The 15,597-nt window shown below is 37.6% G+C and overlaps 1 protein-coding gene across 3 annotated transcripts in view; it reads right to left on the bottom strand.

Annotated features, from left to right (window-relative positions):
• The window catches only part of SH3KBP1 (SH3 domain containing kinase binding protein 1), a 210,228-nt gene that overhangs the window by 171,414 nt on the left and 23,217 nt on the right, over positions 1–15,597 (bottom strand). For 2 of the 3 annotated variants that reach the window (XM_053935584.1, XM_053935585.1), the window contains exon 2: positions 13,260–13,417. In XM_053935584.1, the coding sequence (XP_053791559.1) occupies positions 13,260–13,417 (158 nt within the window). Of the gene's footprint in view, positions 1–13,259; positions 13,418–15,597 lie in introns of those variants that run through there. The other variant, XM_053935586.1, reaches the window with a different exon arrangement.

Raw genomic sequence — 15,597 nt, 5'->3', positions numbered from 1 at the left:
TGTCTACACTATCTTTATGATGTATGAATGAAAAAAACACTTGTTTTTCAGATATCAAGCTGGGTTGCAGGATGATAGAGAGAGAAGAGAATGCTTTAGAATGCTTTATAGTGTGGAAGCAAATATGACCCTAGAGTTACTGATTGATATTTCACAGAAGAAAACTGGTTTCCCAAATCCAAAACACTGCAAATAAAGTTATCTATACTTTTGTAGTCAATCATAACACAGACCAGGCATTCATGTGAGCTCAAGGATAAGAAATGAAGCCATTGTGAGACATAAATCTTCAAGCAATTCTAACACTTATTGTTACACAGCCGTGATTAACTGTAACATCACCTTTGAAATTCAAATGCAATTTTTAGAACATATATGCAACCTGGCAGCTACAATTTTTAAAATGACCATATATTACATAAATAAAGCATCCAATTTTCCTGTGGGGAGCTATTAGACCACTACTTATTCAGAGATGCCTGAATTTACATGGTTTGTCTTGTGCCCATTTTTCAATGTTTTTCCTATTTATTCTTTTTATTTCCTGATCAAACTTGTGCTTCTTCAAGCTTTGCTTAGTCACACTATCATTACCATTTGCATGGAAGCAATCTAACACAGTACAAGCTCTACAGCTTTTCTCTCTGCACACAAGGTTTTGTGCACCCAGCAGAGAGGAGCTTGCAAGGCAACAACCACTGAACATAACTTTGGGTTTGTGCTAGCATAGCTATGGTTTCTGTAGTGCACAAAAATGCTTCATTAACATTTCAAACAATGTAATTTGGTACCTTAGCTGCATTTCCTGTGATGATCTGTACAGTGAAGTTAGCTTACTATGTGTTCATCTTAAAGAAGATTTTCTTGATACCCTGTAGGTATCTTTTTCACTTAAAAAAAATGCTAGAGGAACTGTTCAATCAATCCTTTCCACTCTCCTCTGCTAACTGTTGAATACAAAACCAGAAGTTAATGGTAATGTTTTATGAAAAAGCAGTACTTATTTGGATATTAAATGCTGTCCAAGTATCTTGCACAGCTTCCACGGCTGTCATTATTCATTCTAATCCTTTCTCATGCGAATAAAATCTGAATATTAACTACTCTCTTCCAGTCATAGAATTCAAACCTTAAACTTCTTTCTTCCAAGAGAGGCAGGTGGTTAATGACTGTATCCAAGAGCAAGTATATATAACTGAGGCATAGTTATAAATTCCTTGGAGAGAAGGAAAAAAAGATACAAAAAGAGAAGGGAAAAAAGAAAGGAAAATACTACAATGCAACAATGTGCTATCTATGTTAAAAACCAAAGTAGAATTTCCTAGAATGGTACCTATTTGCAAACTTCTGCCAGCATAGCTGAAGCAGGAGGACTAGGGGGTGATTAGCAATTGAACCACCAGAAGCCCCTTCCACTGACTTAAAGTAGCAGAACTGGTTTAGCTGATGGAGCTTTCACTGGTACAGCCTGTTTGCTTGCTGTGCAGGGTTTTACTAGATGGCCCTGGAGCAAAGCTTCGCCTTAGAGTTGCTGCATAGCAGAAGCTCCTTGGCAATACTTCACACTACCACCCTTATAACCATGAAAGAGCACCAGAGCAGGAGGGTGCAAGTTCCTATCACAAGTGAGGCTGCTCCTCCATTATGTTCACAAAGAACAATTTGGTTTTGTATTATCTTATGCTTTTTGCTCCTCATCAAAAGGCACACCCATTCAGAAAAAAAAAAAACAAAAAGAATATTTCAAGTGGCCACTGTTAAAACCAAAAAAATCAAGGACTTCTGTTAGTGCTACCACAGCATCCTTGCCAGACAATTATGTTGGCATAAATTTTTTTGCACACCTAGAAAAGCACTTGTAGTTAATCACTCTGTATTGTCACTGAATCATTACATGTGACATCTTTTCACAAGTCCTGTCTACATGCATTTCCCCGACAGCAGCAGGAATGCAAAATCTTACTACTTTGAGATGAAGTTCAATAAAATGATAGTGTCACTATAATGGCAACACAATATCAAAAATGCCATTTCAAGTTCACCTCTCCCCTTACTACTCCGCATCATGCTCCAGTGATGCAAACTTCCCTTTTCTCTCAAGCAGTCTAACCAGCTAATATTAATTGGCTTTAACTAAAAACAATTGCCTGTAGCCAGTATTTATCTTTAATTTCATTGCTCGTTGCCAGATCTGATGAGGGGACACTGAGTGTGGGAGCCAAGTCAATTTTTCCAACAACGCAATCTAGTAAGAGATAGTAATTTAGCCTCTCCCTGTAAATCCTGTTTTCACTTTATGAATGTCTGAAAACATCAGGAGAAAACAAATACATCTGATATATTTGATGTAACAAATACATCATTAGCAAATGCTGGTGTTGCTGGTTGTCAAAATTCAAATCCCATCTCCCTGTCTGTCCTTCATATATATTCTTCAATGGTAGGACTTGAGAATCTCATTTTAGTACAGACAGGCTCAAAAACGTGACTGAGAAAGCCTCCACTAATACAACAGTTTTCAAATAAAAACCTCTCTCTAGCACAGCTGTAATTAATATTTTCTCTCATTCTTTACAGTGCTCAGTGTCATGGAGCTGTGATTTGACAGCAGAAGGACACAGCACAGAGATTGAAGAGGCAGATTACCAACGCAGTACAAGTAACTCCAGGCATAAGCAAGGAAGCCCTGAAGGAGTTCTTCAGCCCTGGAACTTGTATGCCCAGTTTCTGCTTCATGAGAAAATAAAACCCACACAGAAGCTGTGGGGTGGGAAAGTGGGAAGAGAAGCACAGCTTCTAATGGAAACATGTTAGCCTGAAAGAAAACTTACTGGGAGTACAGTACGCTCAGCTTAAAGAGACCAAACAAAAACTACCCTTTTCAAAATATCTGAATGTTCACTAAGGAAACAATGCAATGGTAAAAATCCCAGCAAAAAGAAATGGGGTCAATGTTACAGTGTCACTGCAAGTGTCACCAGGGTTCAGAAGGGCGAGCAACACATGCTATTTCCTTGTGCAAACTCTCATATAGAAAAAAAACCCATCCTTATACAATTGCTTAGTGGAGTAAAAAAGGTTGAATTAATGGATACCAGAGGATAGATTTTCTTTCTTTATTTTGTATAATAAAATTCAATTGAAAAAAAAATTTCCTATGCCTTAACTTGTATGTTGTGGTTTTAGACCCAGTGTTTATTTCTGCATACAGCACACATACATGCCTACTGCATGGACACACATATATGGAATTCTGAAAACACCTGGAAAGGGATTAGAGTTTGAGAGAGAGCTTTTATTTTACAGTATAATGAGTCATTCTTCTCCCTCCGCTTACTCAACATTTTCCTCTGATGTCCACCAGTTTGACTAGTCTCTAAAAACTTTTCACATTGAATGGCAGGCTGCAGAAGTTCAAACAACCTAGTAAAAACATGCGGGCTAACAGTACAGAAATTAGAAAGTTTTCTGTGCAGATCCACAGAGCAATTAAGAATCATGAAAAGCAGTGCTCAGTCCCACAAGCACTGTTGTGTCCTCCTTGACATTCTATCAACTTCAGTGAACCACTGAAAGGTTTCAAAGCACGTATTTTTTTCTTCTGCAGGGAAAAATCCAATTATATCTTACAGCACGATAATTCAAGTTCTAACTCCTTTCAGGATTTTACTTTCACTTCAGCATTCTGTACTCTTACAAAACATCAACAATAAACCAATTTTTGCTTTTGAATTAACTATCATTAGTTGTGACAATCTGTTTGTGAGAGCTAATAATGCCAAGGTGTGGGTTCAATCCCCATATGGGCTATTCACTTAAGAGTTGGACTTCATGATCCTTGCAGGTCCTTCCAACTTGAAATACTCTGTGATTATGTAATCTTTGAACTCAAGTTCACAACTGCAGGCCTTCAGGTTCTCTCAGTTTGAAAGGATAGAGTCAGAGTCAAAGAAAGGTAAATACAGCAAGTACACCACATAGCATTACAAATCAACTGAAGGTCGCAAAATTCATAAGTTGTGTGGGAACAAAAATAAAAACCTGGGCATCTGTCCTTCTGTACCTGCACAACACTACATTTCAGGTAGTTCTACTTATAAGTGCTTTATTTCATGAAATAAATTATATAGCAACTACTCAACTAAGTTTTAGAATTAGACTCCTCTAAAACAAAAGAGAAGAATATAAAAATTTGTTGAAAGCTACATTGAGACATGCATGCAGATTTTTGGTGGGTGAATTTCAGCTAATTTTTATTCAAGATAGATAATGTGGTAGCTCTGAATTACAGGCATTTTCCATCCATAGTTCTCTAATTCAATTCTGGAAGGAGAATAACTCAAGTCAACTTAGAGGGACTTTTAAAGGAGGAACAGATTACATTTTGATAGCACAATCAAATTGAGCCATGGGACATTGGGGAAGCATAAAGGAAACATGAAGATTTGCATCTTACTTTCTTCTACCTCTAATTGGGCCAGTGATTTGACAATGGCTGATGACAACGTAAGAGCCATGTCTCTGTAGTGCCATGCAGACAACATGACAGCACCATGCACTAGGACAGGCAGACTGCTCACCTGCTGGCAAGGTCCAGGGGCATCATGGACCATGGATTAGGAAGCTTGGGGTGAGCGAACAAAAATGAAAAGATCCTTCAAGCAATCAAAAAGCTTCTAAACAAGTTGGCAAAAGCCAAGCTGAATGATGTAATGCTCTTGGCTCCAAGTAGGAAGAGAATAATTTTCAGCCAAAAGTATTAAAAGAGATTTTCATTTGGTTTGTGTTATTGATTAATAGGTAAATACTAACAGATAAATCAGGCAGCCTAAACACACCAAAGCATGTTTAAAAGGGACAACAAGGCTTAGCTAAGCTGGTTGTAAGGAACCAGCCAAAATAATGGCAGTATCTTGTATCCTGACGCAGTCATGAAAATTATAAAAGAAGTTTTTGTTTTAGAGACAGCATCGGTTGGAAGGGTGTTTTTAATCAGGGCTTTTGATAATACTGGCCTATTGCCTCTGGGAAGGCAAATGCAGACTCGCTGGAAGAACGAGTACAGACTCAATCTTTCAAAAGGTGCAGTGAGTCCTCACCAAGCGGAAAATGGATGAATTAAGGTTTTGTGAAGCACCAGATATATACACTCAGCACCTTGCACATTCTTGAATGGCTTGTGATGCATTATTTCTCTCGATATTCCCATTTAAAAAAAAATTCAATAAAAGCAAAAGTCATTACCACCTTCTGTAAAAATGAAAGGTCTGCCTTGTTCCTTCTCCCTGGGTGGGAAGTAGCAATGCTATTTTTTAAAATGTATGCTCTACTTGCTTACCTTCCATCCCTCACCACCTCCTGTCACGACCACCTCCTGTCACGACCACAGCACTAAGTATCCATCACTGAAGTCTGAAGTGAGAGTGAGTAAATGACCCATCCTATTTCATGATAATTGTTTACCTGCACCTTTGACTTTTTCCATGGTAACTGAATAACTAGAGTGTCTATATATAAACAATGATATATTTTATATGGCTGTAACAAAGCCAAAAAATCAGGATTAAGAGGCTCATATACACTCGGCTCTTTCCAGCTCTGAAGAGAACAACATGTTCTGCTCATAAACTTAAACTGCTCTAATATACTGTCATATTATAATTTTACTTTTTACTAACAGTGCCAGTGAAATTCTAGTATAGTACATAATTAGGTGACAGCAGGAAATGGCAGACCCTTTAAGGACTGTCTTCACCATCAGCTTCTCAAACAGTTCCCAAAAGATTCTAGGAGGAAATTGCAGCACTTACAGGAACAGAATACAGATATCTAATTAGTCAAATACTATTTCCAACAGCAAATAGCGCAAGTAGTTTGTCATTCCAGTTGATATTCACTTTATAAAAACATGAAAACTGTTACGTGGTCTACACATGATACTTCAGAAAAAAACAGCAGTTCTGTACATAGAAGTAAACCCTAAATACAACAACGAAAATCCAAATAAATTAAAAATCAACACCACTAAACAAACCCCACATACACACACATATTTACTGTTAATAAATCACAGTGTTTGATCAGAACTAAAGAGTATCAGTTAGAGCAGCAATCTCTGATAGCTTTCTTTTTTTTTCCCTACATGTCCCTATTGTTCTCATCTTCATTCTTTCTTACTGTTACTGTTAACTCTTAAGTAATATAAACTAAAAGACAATCAGTAGATGAAGTCTGGATACAGGCTGTATTGTTCTATGTAAATGGATTATTTGGCAGATAAAGACTGAAGCACAACCTTTCACCATTATGATTATTAAATGTTGTAGATACTCCATAGGCTTTCAGAATACTGTTTCTCTTATACCCTTTTTTGCAAACAAATATTAAAACCATTAAAATCAGAAAATATTTCCTAAAATTGAGGGAATGCATCTGAGGGCTTTGCAATTAAACTGCAAAGAAGGTAGAAGTAATGACAAGTATTCTCACGTTAGCTTCAAACAGCAGTGAGACTGAACTGCAATTCAATTTCTAGGAGCTTGTGTTTTAAGAATTTTAATGAGATTTTTAGTCCTGTCAGGAAAAATCAGATACACAGCTGTACTTTCTTCAAATCCAAAACTGTAGAAGTATGTTTTGCAAGACATTTGTATGCAAATACTGCTAAGAACCTCTGCAGATTCTACCTACAGAGAAGAGTTTCTCACAGCAGCCTCCTCCAACAGAAAAACAATTGCCAGGCCAAGTGTGAAAATGAATCAGACCAAAATACATGGATTACTAACATATCCACCCACACACAATCTACAGAGAAAATAAAAACATCCGTAGCTTGTAAGGTTGCCAGAGGGAAAAAAAAAAAAAGAAAAGAAAACTGATTTCAGGGGAGACACAATTTAATTTTATACTTTTTTTATACCTTCTCTTTGCCTCACAAGCTTTTAGGACTGGGTTGGAGAAATGCTGTGAACCATCTAATCCTGCCAATTCAATAAATCCTTATGACTACTTTAAGAGGCTATTGCCAAAACCACATTGAATTCTTTGTATAACACACACTTCAAAAAATAACAAAAAACTAAGTTCTGAATAAATTGAAGCTACCTTAAAGAATTATTATATTATAGCTCCAAAGAAATTATATATTTGAAAAGATGACTTCTAGATGGCACATTGGGCTCGTGTTTCAATCTCTGATCAGATTCTCCTCATGTCTTGGAGCTTCAGGAAGGAAAAAAAAGAAAAAATAGTATTTGTTTTCCTTTTTGCCCAAATTAGAGTTTTGTAATTTACAATTTAAACAATAACATTTTTTAAACTGGAATGCTGTAGTGAGGTTTTCTTAAGACTAAAAAACCCAGCCTGAGCAAGAAGAGGAAACAATCGAGTCTCCTTTGTGTATTAATTGATACTACCTACATTAACTCTATCAGTAAAGCAGTAAAATGTGTATTTAAATAAGAATGGTTTTAGACCTCAGCAATTAAATTGCGTAAAGAATGAAAAACAATAAATTTTGTTTTCAAATTCATGAATCGCAAAAAATCACAAAATGGTTGGATGATGGAAGGGACCTTAAAGATCATTTAGCTCAACTCCCACTGCCATGGGAGGAGCTGGATCCATGGCAGAATTCTATCAGTCCTATCAGTATACAACTACAAGTAAGCCACTGTCTTTTCAGAAGGTTACTTTTTGCAATATAATGTACTAGTCACTAACAACGAGTAAACACCTCAACACTGAAGCTTCACATTATTGTGTGCTCACTACACAACTGCTGCACGTATTCTTACTTTCACATACTTCATAAAATTCCCACAAAACATCCAACAGCTGACAGACACAAACCACCACCATTTTTCCTCTCTTCCACACCCCCACACTCCCCTGAGTAACCCCTCCCCTCAAAGCCTGCCATCAAAACATATCCAACAAAGTGGTCACCACGGGACAGCCAAATCCACGCTTGCTGCCATGATAAACATACGGGATCCATCCTGCTGACTGCACTGAGCACGCTTCCATCCGGCTGGGAACAGCACCAGCTCCCTGAGACAGGCAATGGGAAAGAGCTTCCCCCACTGCCAGGGAGTTTCAGATCACTTCCAGGCCAAACACCCAGGGCAGCTGCCTCACTGGAGCTCCCTCACCTCCTCTGAATGCAGATGAACAGGTTGAGGTGTGACATTGTTTGTCATTGTGCCTTGGGCATCCAGGACAGCCCAGAGTGCTGTCATTGCTCTGTGCTCAATTCCCTTAGGAGAGTGAACACAGCCAAGTCACAGATTATTGACTGGCACAAGACAATCTTGGTCAATCTGTGTCTTTGTGAGGAGATGGGCTGGAAAAGGGGGAAAGATTTTGTTTTACTAGTTTTGCTTTCACCATTGTAAGAGTAATAACAACAGTAATAATAAATAATTACAGCCTGTGATGTTACATTTCTCCTCATAAAATCTTGATTGCTGTTGACAGGAACAAAACCTCAGAGACTACATTTTCACATGATTATATTCTCTTGCATTTCACCATAAGTATAACAAGTTTAATGGCCATACCCAAAACTTGGAATAAGAAGCTAGTACTCCTGACTCTTATTATCATTTAGATTTCCACAATCTAAAACAATTCCTGAAAATAAATATGTAGACAGTATTCTAGTACTATTTCCAAAAACAACAAAAGCAAAAGCTCATTAATTGAGCTGCAAATTCCTGCCAAGTGTGTAAAAAGATAAAAAAAAAAAAAAAAACCAAAAAAACCTAACACCAGAAAATCAAATCGAAAGTACCCCAGCATAACAATTCACTGACCCATAAAACAAGTTATCTTTTTAGGTACCAACAGAAATTGTTTTCCTAGTCTGCATATAACCTCAGTGCCCCTGCTAATGCCACAACTTCCCCAGAATCACGGAATATGCTGAGTTGGAAGGGACCCATAAGGATCAAGTCCAACTCTGAAGTGAATGGCCTGTATGGGGACTGAACCCATGACAAGTGGCTACGGAGGCAAAGCTGACCCAGACATCACTTAACTGACAGTACTCAGACTGCTGAGGAGAGCAGTGAAGGCCCTAAGAACCTACAAGCCCCAAAGCAAAGGCAGGAAGCCACAAAGGTGCCAGAGATTGCAAATGGTTGTGGCAAAGCAGCAGGGAAGGACAGCAGGAGTTGGTCAGCTCTCTGCCCTGGAGGGTACCAAGCAGAACAGAAGTGTTTTCAGACATGGGAAATATTCTCTTTTCCTGCCCAGGAGCACAAACTTCAGCTGCAAAGGGCCCCTGCATGTGCACAGGACCTTTTTATGTTTTATGAAAAGTTTTATGAAAGCACGAACAGAGATAGGTAGGGGTGTGTAACAAGCACAAGGGTCTCAAGCAAGAAATCACAGTCCCCCTGCAACCTCTGGCTGGTTGTGATAAAGACAAACAAATACAGAGAAGAAAATTAAATAACAAGCAACAGATAAGGATCTGCACCATGATTCAGCATGAACATCTTTGACATCCTACTACTAATGTGCACTTTGTAAAGATTGTATTCTGCTTGCATAACAAGAAATCCAGATTGCTTTTCTGACCCAAGGCAGCAGTACAGTTACACAAATCCCTGCCCCATTTCACTGATTCTAAAACACAAGCTATACACCAGAATTCCAGAAACAACTACACTACACTTCCTGCTTAAGATAAATTTACCTCTCCAACTCTGCTAGTAATATTGGCAAGTCCTCTGGAGTACAGAGAAGCTTTCAGGTTTTACATGCAGCAGATTCAGTTTACCAGTATAACACTATTCAATCCCACATACAACTGACTTTGAAAATTAAAGCCAGCAAACATGGCTCTGCACCAGTTTCCTGCTTTCTACATCTTCATCTGGCCATCAGCAAAATCTATCGGTCTCTGACGCTGTCACACTTACAAACAGTTTTATACTGCACAGCATGGATTTCAAGTTGAAGTTTTCAAGCTAGAAAGCCATCAAAAACCAACTTTATATCATACAAATGAACAATCAATCACACCTGATACCTCCTCTTTGTTAGCTGCATAATTGAGAATTAAAACAGACACCAGGAACAGTACATAATTCTTCATTCGTATTTCTATTTTTCTGCCTGAAAAATTGAAAAAAAAACAGAAGACAACAACCAGATACACTTTCATACATTTCTTACCATACATTCATCACCATTATCTCTAACAAAAGTGGGTATCTTCAAGTTTTAACGGAGGTAAGTTAGATCTTAAAGAGAGACCAAAGATTTTTCTCATATTTAAACAAACTTCTACCTCAAAATCTTACGAGTCGCCACAGCCACAGACTACTAGGCAATGAAAAAAGAAACAGAAAACAAATTTCAAATACCTTTTCTGTTACGCCTTGCATATTGAATTTCAGAGCATAAGAAGGGTATGAATCCCTTTTTTTTGTGACTAAATGTATAAATACACAAAAAATTCAAAGCCGTTGAATTTTTTCAATACGAAAAAATTGATTCAATCGTAGATTCAAGAACAGGAAGCACCTCTGCTACAACTTCGTAGAGAAAGTCCCTTGAAAAAAAAATAACTGCGTATGTACTTCACATATATCATTGCTACCTCCCCTTTCCTCTTTCTGTCTCATATCTGCCTTCAGACAACTCCTCTTCAATGGTCTCCCAGCTTGCATCTATTCCAAGAAATTTAAAAATGCTTTTACTACAAGCAACTCCAAAAGTCTTGTGCACATTCACAACCTATTTCACATTCCCTTGAAAGGTATGGGGGATTTATTTCTTAAGTAACACTTCAAATGAATGTCTTTTCATAAACATTCCAATATATTGCATTTTTCTAATTTTTTCATTTCTGATTTCTACTTCTTTTCTTCCAAACTTGACTTCCAGAATCTGTGCAAAAATGTTAACAGAAACCATTCAGTACTCTTTACAGTGTTAATTCCACTATTTCGTTTTAGCAAACTTTCAATTTTGCAAACCCCAACATCATTAATTTATTCAAAAGAAAATAAAATCCTAGGGAGGAAAAGCTCCTCACCAGAAGAAATTATTCCTACCTCTTGCAGGTAGAATGCAAAGTATCTCAAGAATTTAATATGTAGTTTTAAACCTCTGAATAACTTTCTCAACTACTCTTAGAACCAATTTTGATAAGAAGTAGGAATTTGGAATAGCCTTCAAGTCCATTACTTGTCTGTAGCATCCTTTTTTGCCTGCTTCTCAATTACTTTGTTGACACACACTTTGCCAATGGGGCATGAACTGACTGCAGGAGAGCCCAACACTGCATTCACTTGTTAAAAAATTTTCCATAATCAAGAGAAAGTTCACAGTTATAATCTTAATGGGCAGAGTAATTATGCTCAACAAGCTTTCTAATGGGACTGCTGTTTTGACTATAGCTCTCCATCTAGGAGATTTACACAAGAAAAACAAGAAAAATGAAAGTTTTCACTCAAGAGATTCATAAACTAAGTAAGTGTGTATCTTCTACTCCATCTTACCTAGTTTAGAGAGAAAATGCTTGGCTACAAAAAACATCTTTGACTTTAAATTCTTCCTCATTCTCAGCTTGAACACAATGTGGTTTTTAGTTGTTTAGAAAACAGCCCTGGATGCTGATAAAAAAAAAAAAAAAAGGCAGGAAGGAAAGAGCAGGGAGTGGTATTTCATAAGAAGACAAAACCTAAACCATTTACTGTTGTTTTAGAACATTCTATTAAGAAAAAGCTATTTTTATTTCAATTATGTGACAGGATGCCACAGTTTGAAGTCATTTTGGAAAGAAGAGGCCTTAAAATTAGGTACTAATGGTGTCAACTTACAAATCTTTATATTATTATATTCCCATAACAGACATTCATAGGGTGCAGTTGTTTAGAACACTAAATCCAACACCTCCTAAAATCAGCAGCAAATTTAAAATAACAGCCAGGAAAAAGCCTAGAGGAAGTTTGCATTTGTCCCACAGTTCACTTCACCAGAGTTCAAGCAGAAAAATATTACCAAAACAGTTTCTTTCCCCTAGCTCAAAGTGTATATTTTCAGAGATAAGCAAAAACCAGATTATTCATTGTCCTCCACCGTGCCCTTTCCTCTCATTGAAGCCCTGGCTTGATCCTAATTTTTGCTGCCTCACACACACAGAGCTGCTCCTTCTTCTTGCCAATGACAGGAGCAAGGATCAGGGTGTGTGCTCACCCCCACAGAAATCATAGCAGCCCCTCGAGGCTCCCTGTCCACCCCCACACCCCCTGCTATGGGCTGGCTAAACTCACAGCCAGACCACTTCCCCCAGTTACCTCGACATATGCAGCACTATGGAAGCAAAATGAAATTACTTCATTATGTCCATATGTCTAAACACACAACAGGCTTACACAGTTAGAAGAAGTTAAAAAAATAAAAAAGAAAGACACTTATACCCTTAGAAAAGGGAAAGTACCAGAGCTCCTCAGAAGCTGTACTAAAAGATTATCATAAAATCTATTTATGTAATTTATTGTAGTTTTTGGTCTCTTTTCCATAGTGGAGAGGCAGGTTTATGGAGACTTATGGAAATTAACAGCCTAGGTCTGCAATGACAAATCAAGGAGGGCCAGAGGTACTAATAGCTGGCTTCATATGTGCAGACATATGTGTGCAAACACAGATGCCCAGTAAAAAATATAATTTCTTTCTAAACCTCTGAATGGTTGTCCTAAAACAAGGATTACTGCAAGTTCTTTGGTATATTAAGTGAATACAAATTAATCTTTTCTTAAAAAGTTTTTATAGGCAACTGTACAGAAAAGTCTAATTATTCTCAACTAGTTTAGCCAGGAATAAATATTCACCAAAAAAAGCTTCTATAAAACCTAAGAAAACATTTGGGAAAAGCAGAATCTGTTACAGAGAAGACAAAATATTTAAAATGCAATGGCCTATAAGTTGTTCTAGAATAACTACTTTGTTCTCAGACCACAAAGTCAAGTATTTTCACTGAACACCAGAGAAATGTAGGGGTAGCTTCTTTATTTTCAGCTTGTCTTTGCAAAGAAAGTAATCTTTTCTTTGTAACATTGTCTCAATAGAACATTGCATTATATATATGCAATATGTATGTATACACAATACATGTGTATATGCAATATATTATGGTTTTGATATAAGAGATATTATGATATAAAGGCTGATATTTAGCCTGAAAAGCATAGTACATAAAACTTAAAACACATAACACAAAAACAGTTCCACTTTGTACTCACTCTTACAAAGTTGTCAGGGAACAAACCTCTTCTGCCTTTGAGCTGTCCTTCCCACCAGCCTCCATCATCTTTCTTGATATTGGTGATTATGTCACCAACAGTGATTGTCAGCTCATCATCATGTTGAGCTTTGTAGTCAAACTCCACTATCGCCTCCACTAAAAGAGAAACACACATATGCACAATTATTGACTACATTTAAGTTTTCCTGCCTTTCAAAGGCATAAGAAAACACCAATGCAATCATATATTCTCAGTGAAAGTCATATATTCAATTTAAACAAGACAGTACATCAAAGAGGCAACATACAATGGTAATGTTCTGTGGGTAACTGCTACAAGAGAGGCCAAAGTGAAAAAACACACAAGAAAGCCCATCATGGTTAAGGCAACATGCATTTTTCTTTATTTTTTAAAGGAAATCAATTTGTGATGCTTCAGCAATATTAATTCTGGAAGCATTACAAAGTTTATTTTTATTTCTTAGACAGTTTTACCTTTTGTTCACAGGGCTTTCAAAGCATTTTATTTTATATGGAAATAAATGTGGAAAGGTTCTCAAATTCATAAGCATCCTAAGCCAACTACCTTGCTAAATACAATTTAGCACAATTTAGCAACTACCTTGCTAAATACAATTTAGCACAATTTAGCAACTAACTTGCTAAATACATCACTATCAACCTAAAAAGTATTTAACAAGAATTTTTTTCATCATGATGACTTTCACTGTTGTTTATACAGAAATGCAAAGTTTTGCTGCATGAACATGCCCCCACAGGGTTTCATCAAAGAGAGATTTACTTTCACTTGTGATTATGCATCAAAGAATTGAGATTAAATACTTCTACTGCTCTGAATGTCTGTTATCAGAGTTGCATTATAAGCTTGCTACCATTACATGGTGTATCTGTCTTTTCCCAAGAAGTCTCCTCATTTCTTGAAATCATACACACAAGAAAGCCTCTAGAGAATGAAAGAAGTTATAATGACTGAAAAATTCCTTCAGAGGATCAAAAATAATATGCCTGGGGTACTCAACATGGAAGCCATAGTTATATTTAGTGGTTCATCTAACATTTACTGGCCAGATTGGTGAGGTCTGGGACAGACATATCTGTAAACCTTATTCCTGTTTTCTTCAGTGGAAAAGCTTGTCCCAAGACTTCCCACCAAACATTTAGCACTTCAAGCATTGAAACAGCAAAGTGAGAACTAGTAACAGGCATCTGCTTTCTGCACAAATGACTGTGCCATGTAAACCCTGCAAGCTCTAGCCTGCAAACAGGCAATACCAGCTCACAAAGCAAAGCCAACCATTACACCACAGGCAGCAAAAAGGTTCTGCCTGAATAACAAACCCTGCATAATAAACTGAATTAAGTTGACAGGAAAGCAGAGTTACTTCTTTCCACCCCCAAAATGTCACACAGTCACAATGCTGAATATCTCCATCCCTCCTCCAGAGCCTGCAAGTCAGAGCTAAAGCAGTGTTCTGACTTTTGGATACATACCAGCCACAAGTTTATGGCTTATAATATTCCTCTATTACTTCTTCTGTGAAGTCAAAAACCATTATAAAACCAGTTTACAAGAGGACTGCTAAACTACATAATGAACAGCAAAAGAGAAAGAGTGGCACCACACATGCAAACAGCTGGCATACAAACAGAACATGAAAAATTTATCAGTGAAACTTAACTGAAAAATCAGTCATTCAGGCTGAGGGGACTTTAAATCTCTAGTTCACCTTCCTGTTCAAAGCAGGACCAGCTGTGAGGTCAAACTAGGTTACTCAGGGCTTTGCCCACATGGCTCTTGAAATCCTCCAACCTCCTCCTACAGAGGCAGGTAAAGCATGCAGTAGAATCTGCTCCTCTGCTTGACTAGGAAAAAGATTTTCTCTCTACAGCCCATTGGAGCCTTTCTTTTATCAGTTTTCACCCACTGGTCTTGTTGCCCCACCGTCCACTGCAGTGCAATAACTCTATCTTCCTGATAACCTGCTTGTAAGCTTTGTAAGGCTGCTATTAGGATCTCCCAATTTCTCTTCTCCAAGCTAGACAATCAGAGCTCTTCTAGATTCAGGTCCCTTCACTGTTTAACACATGAACTGTTCCACCAATTTGGTGGAAATCACGGATATGAGGAGAGTGCACTCCACTGCCTTCTCCAGTACTCAAAAAGATGTTAGACTGAAGAAGTTTCAGAGTAGCCCCTGGTGGCACTTAATTTATTATCAGCTTGTATGTGCAGTACAAACTACTGCCTGAATCACACAGTTTTTGAGGTTGGAAGGCACCTCTGTAAACCAATCCCCTTATTCAGTGCAGAAACA

This window comes from Vidua chalybeata, chromosome 2, assembly GCF_026979565.1.
Source record: "Vidua chalybeata isolate OUT-0048 chromosome 2, bVidCha1 merged haplotype, whole genome shotgun sequence".
Classification (NCBI taxonomy): domain Eukaryota; kingdom Metazoa; phylum Chordata; class Aves; order Passeriformes; family Viduidae; genus Vidua; species Vidua chalybeata.
Note: the sequence above shows the minus strand (reverse complement) of the source record. Positions and strands in the feature narration are given on the sequence as shown.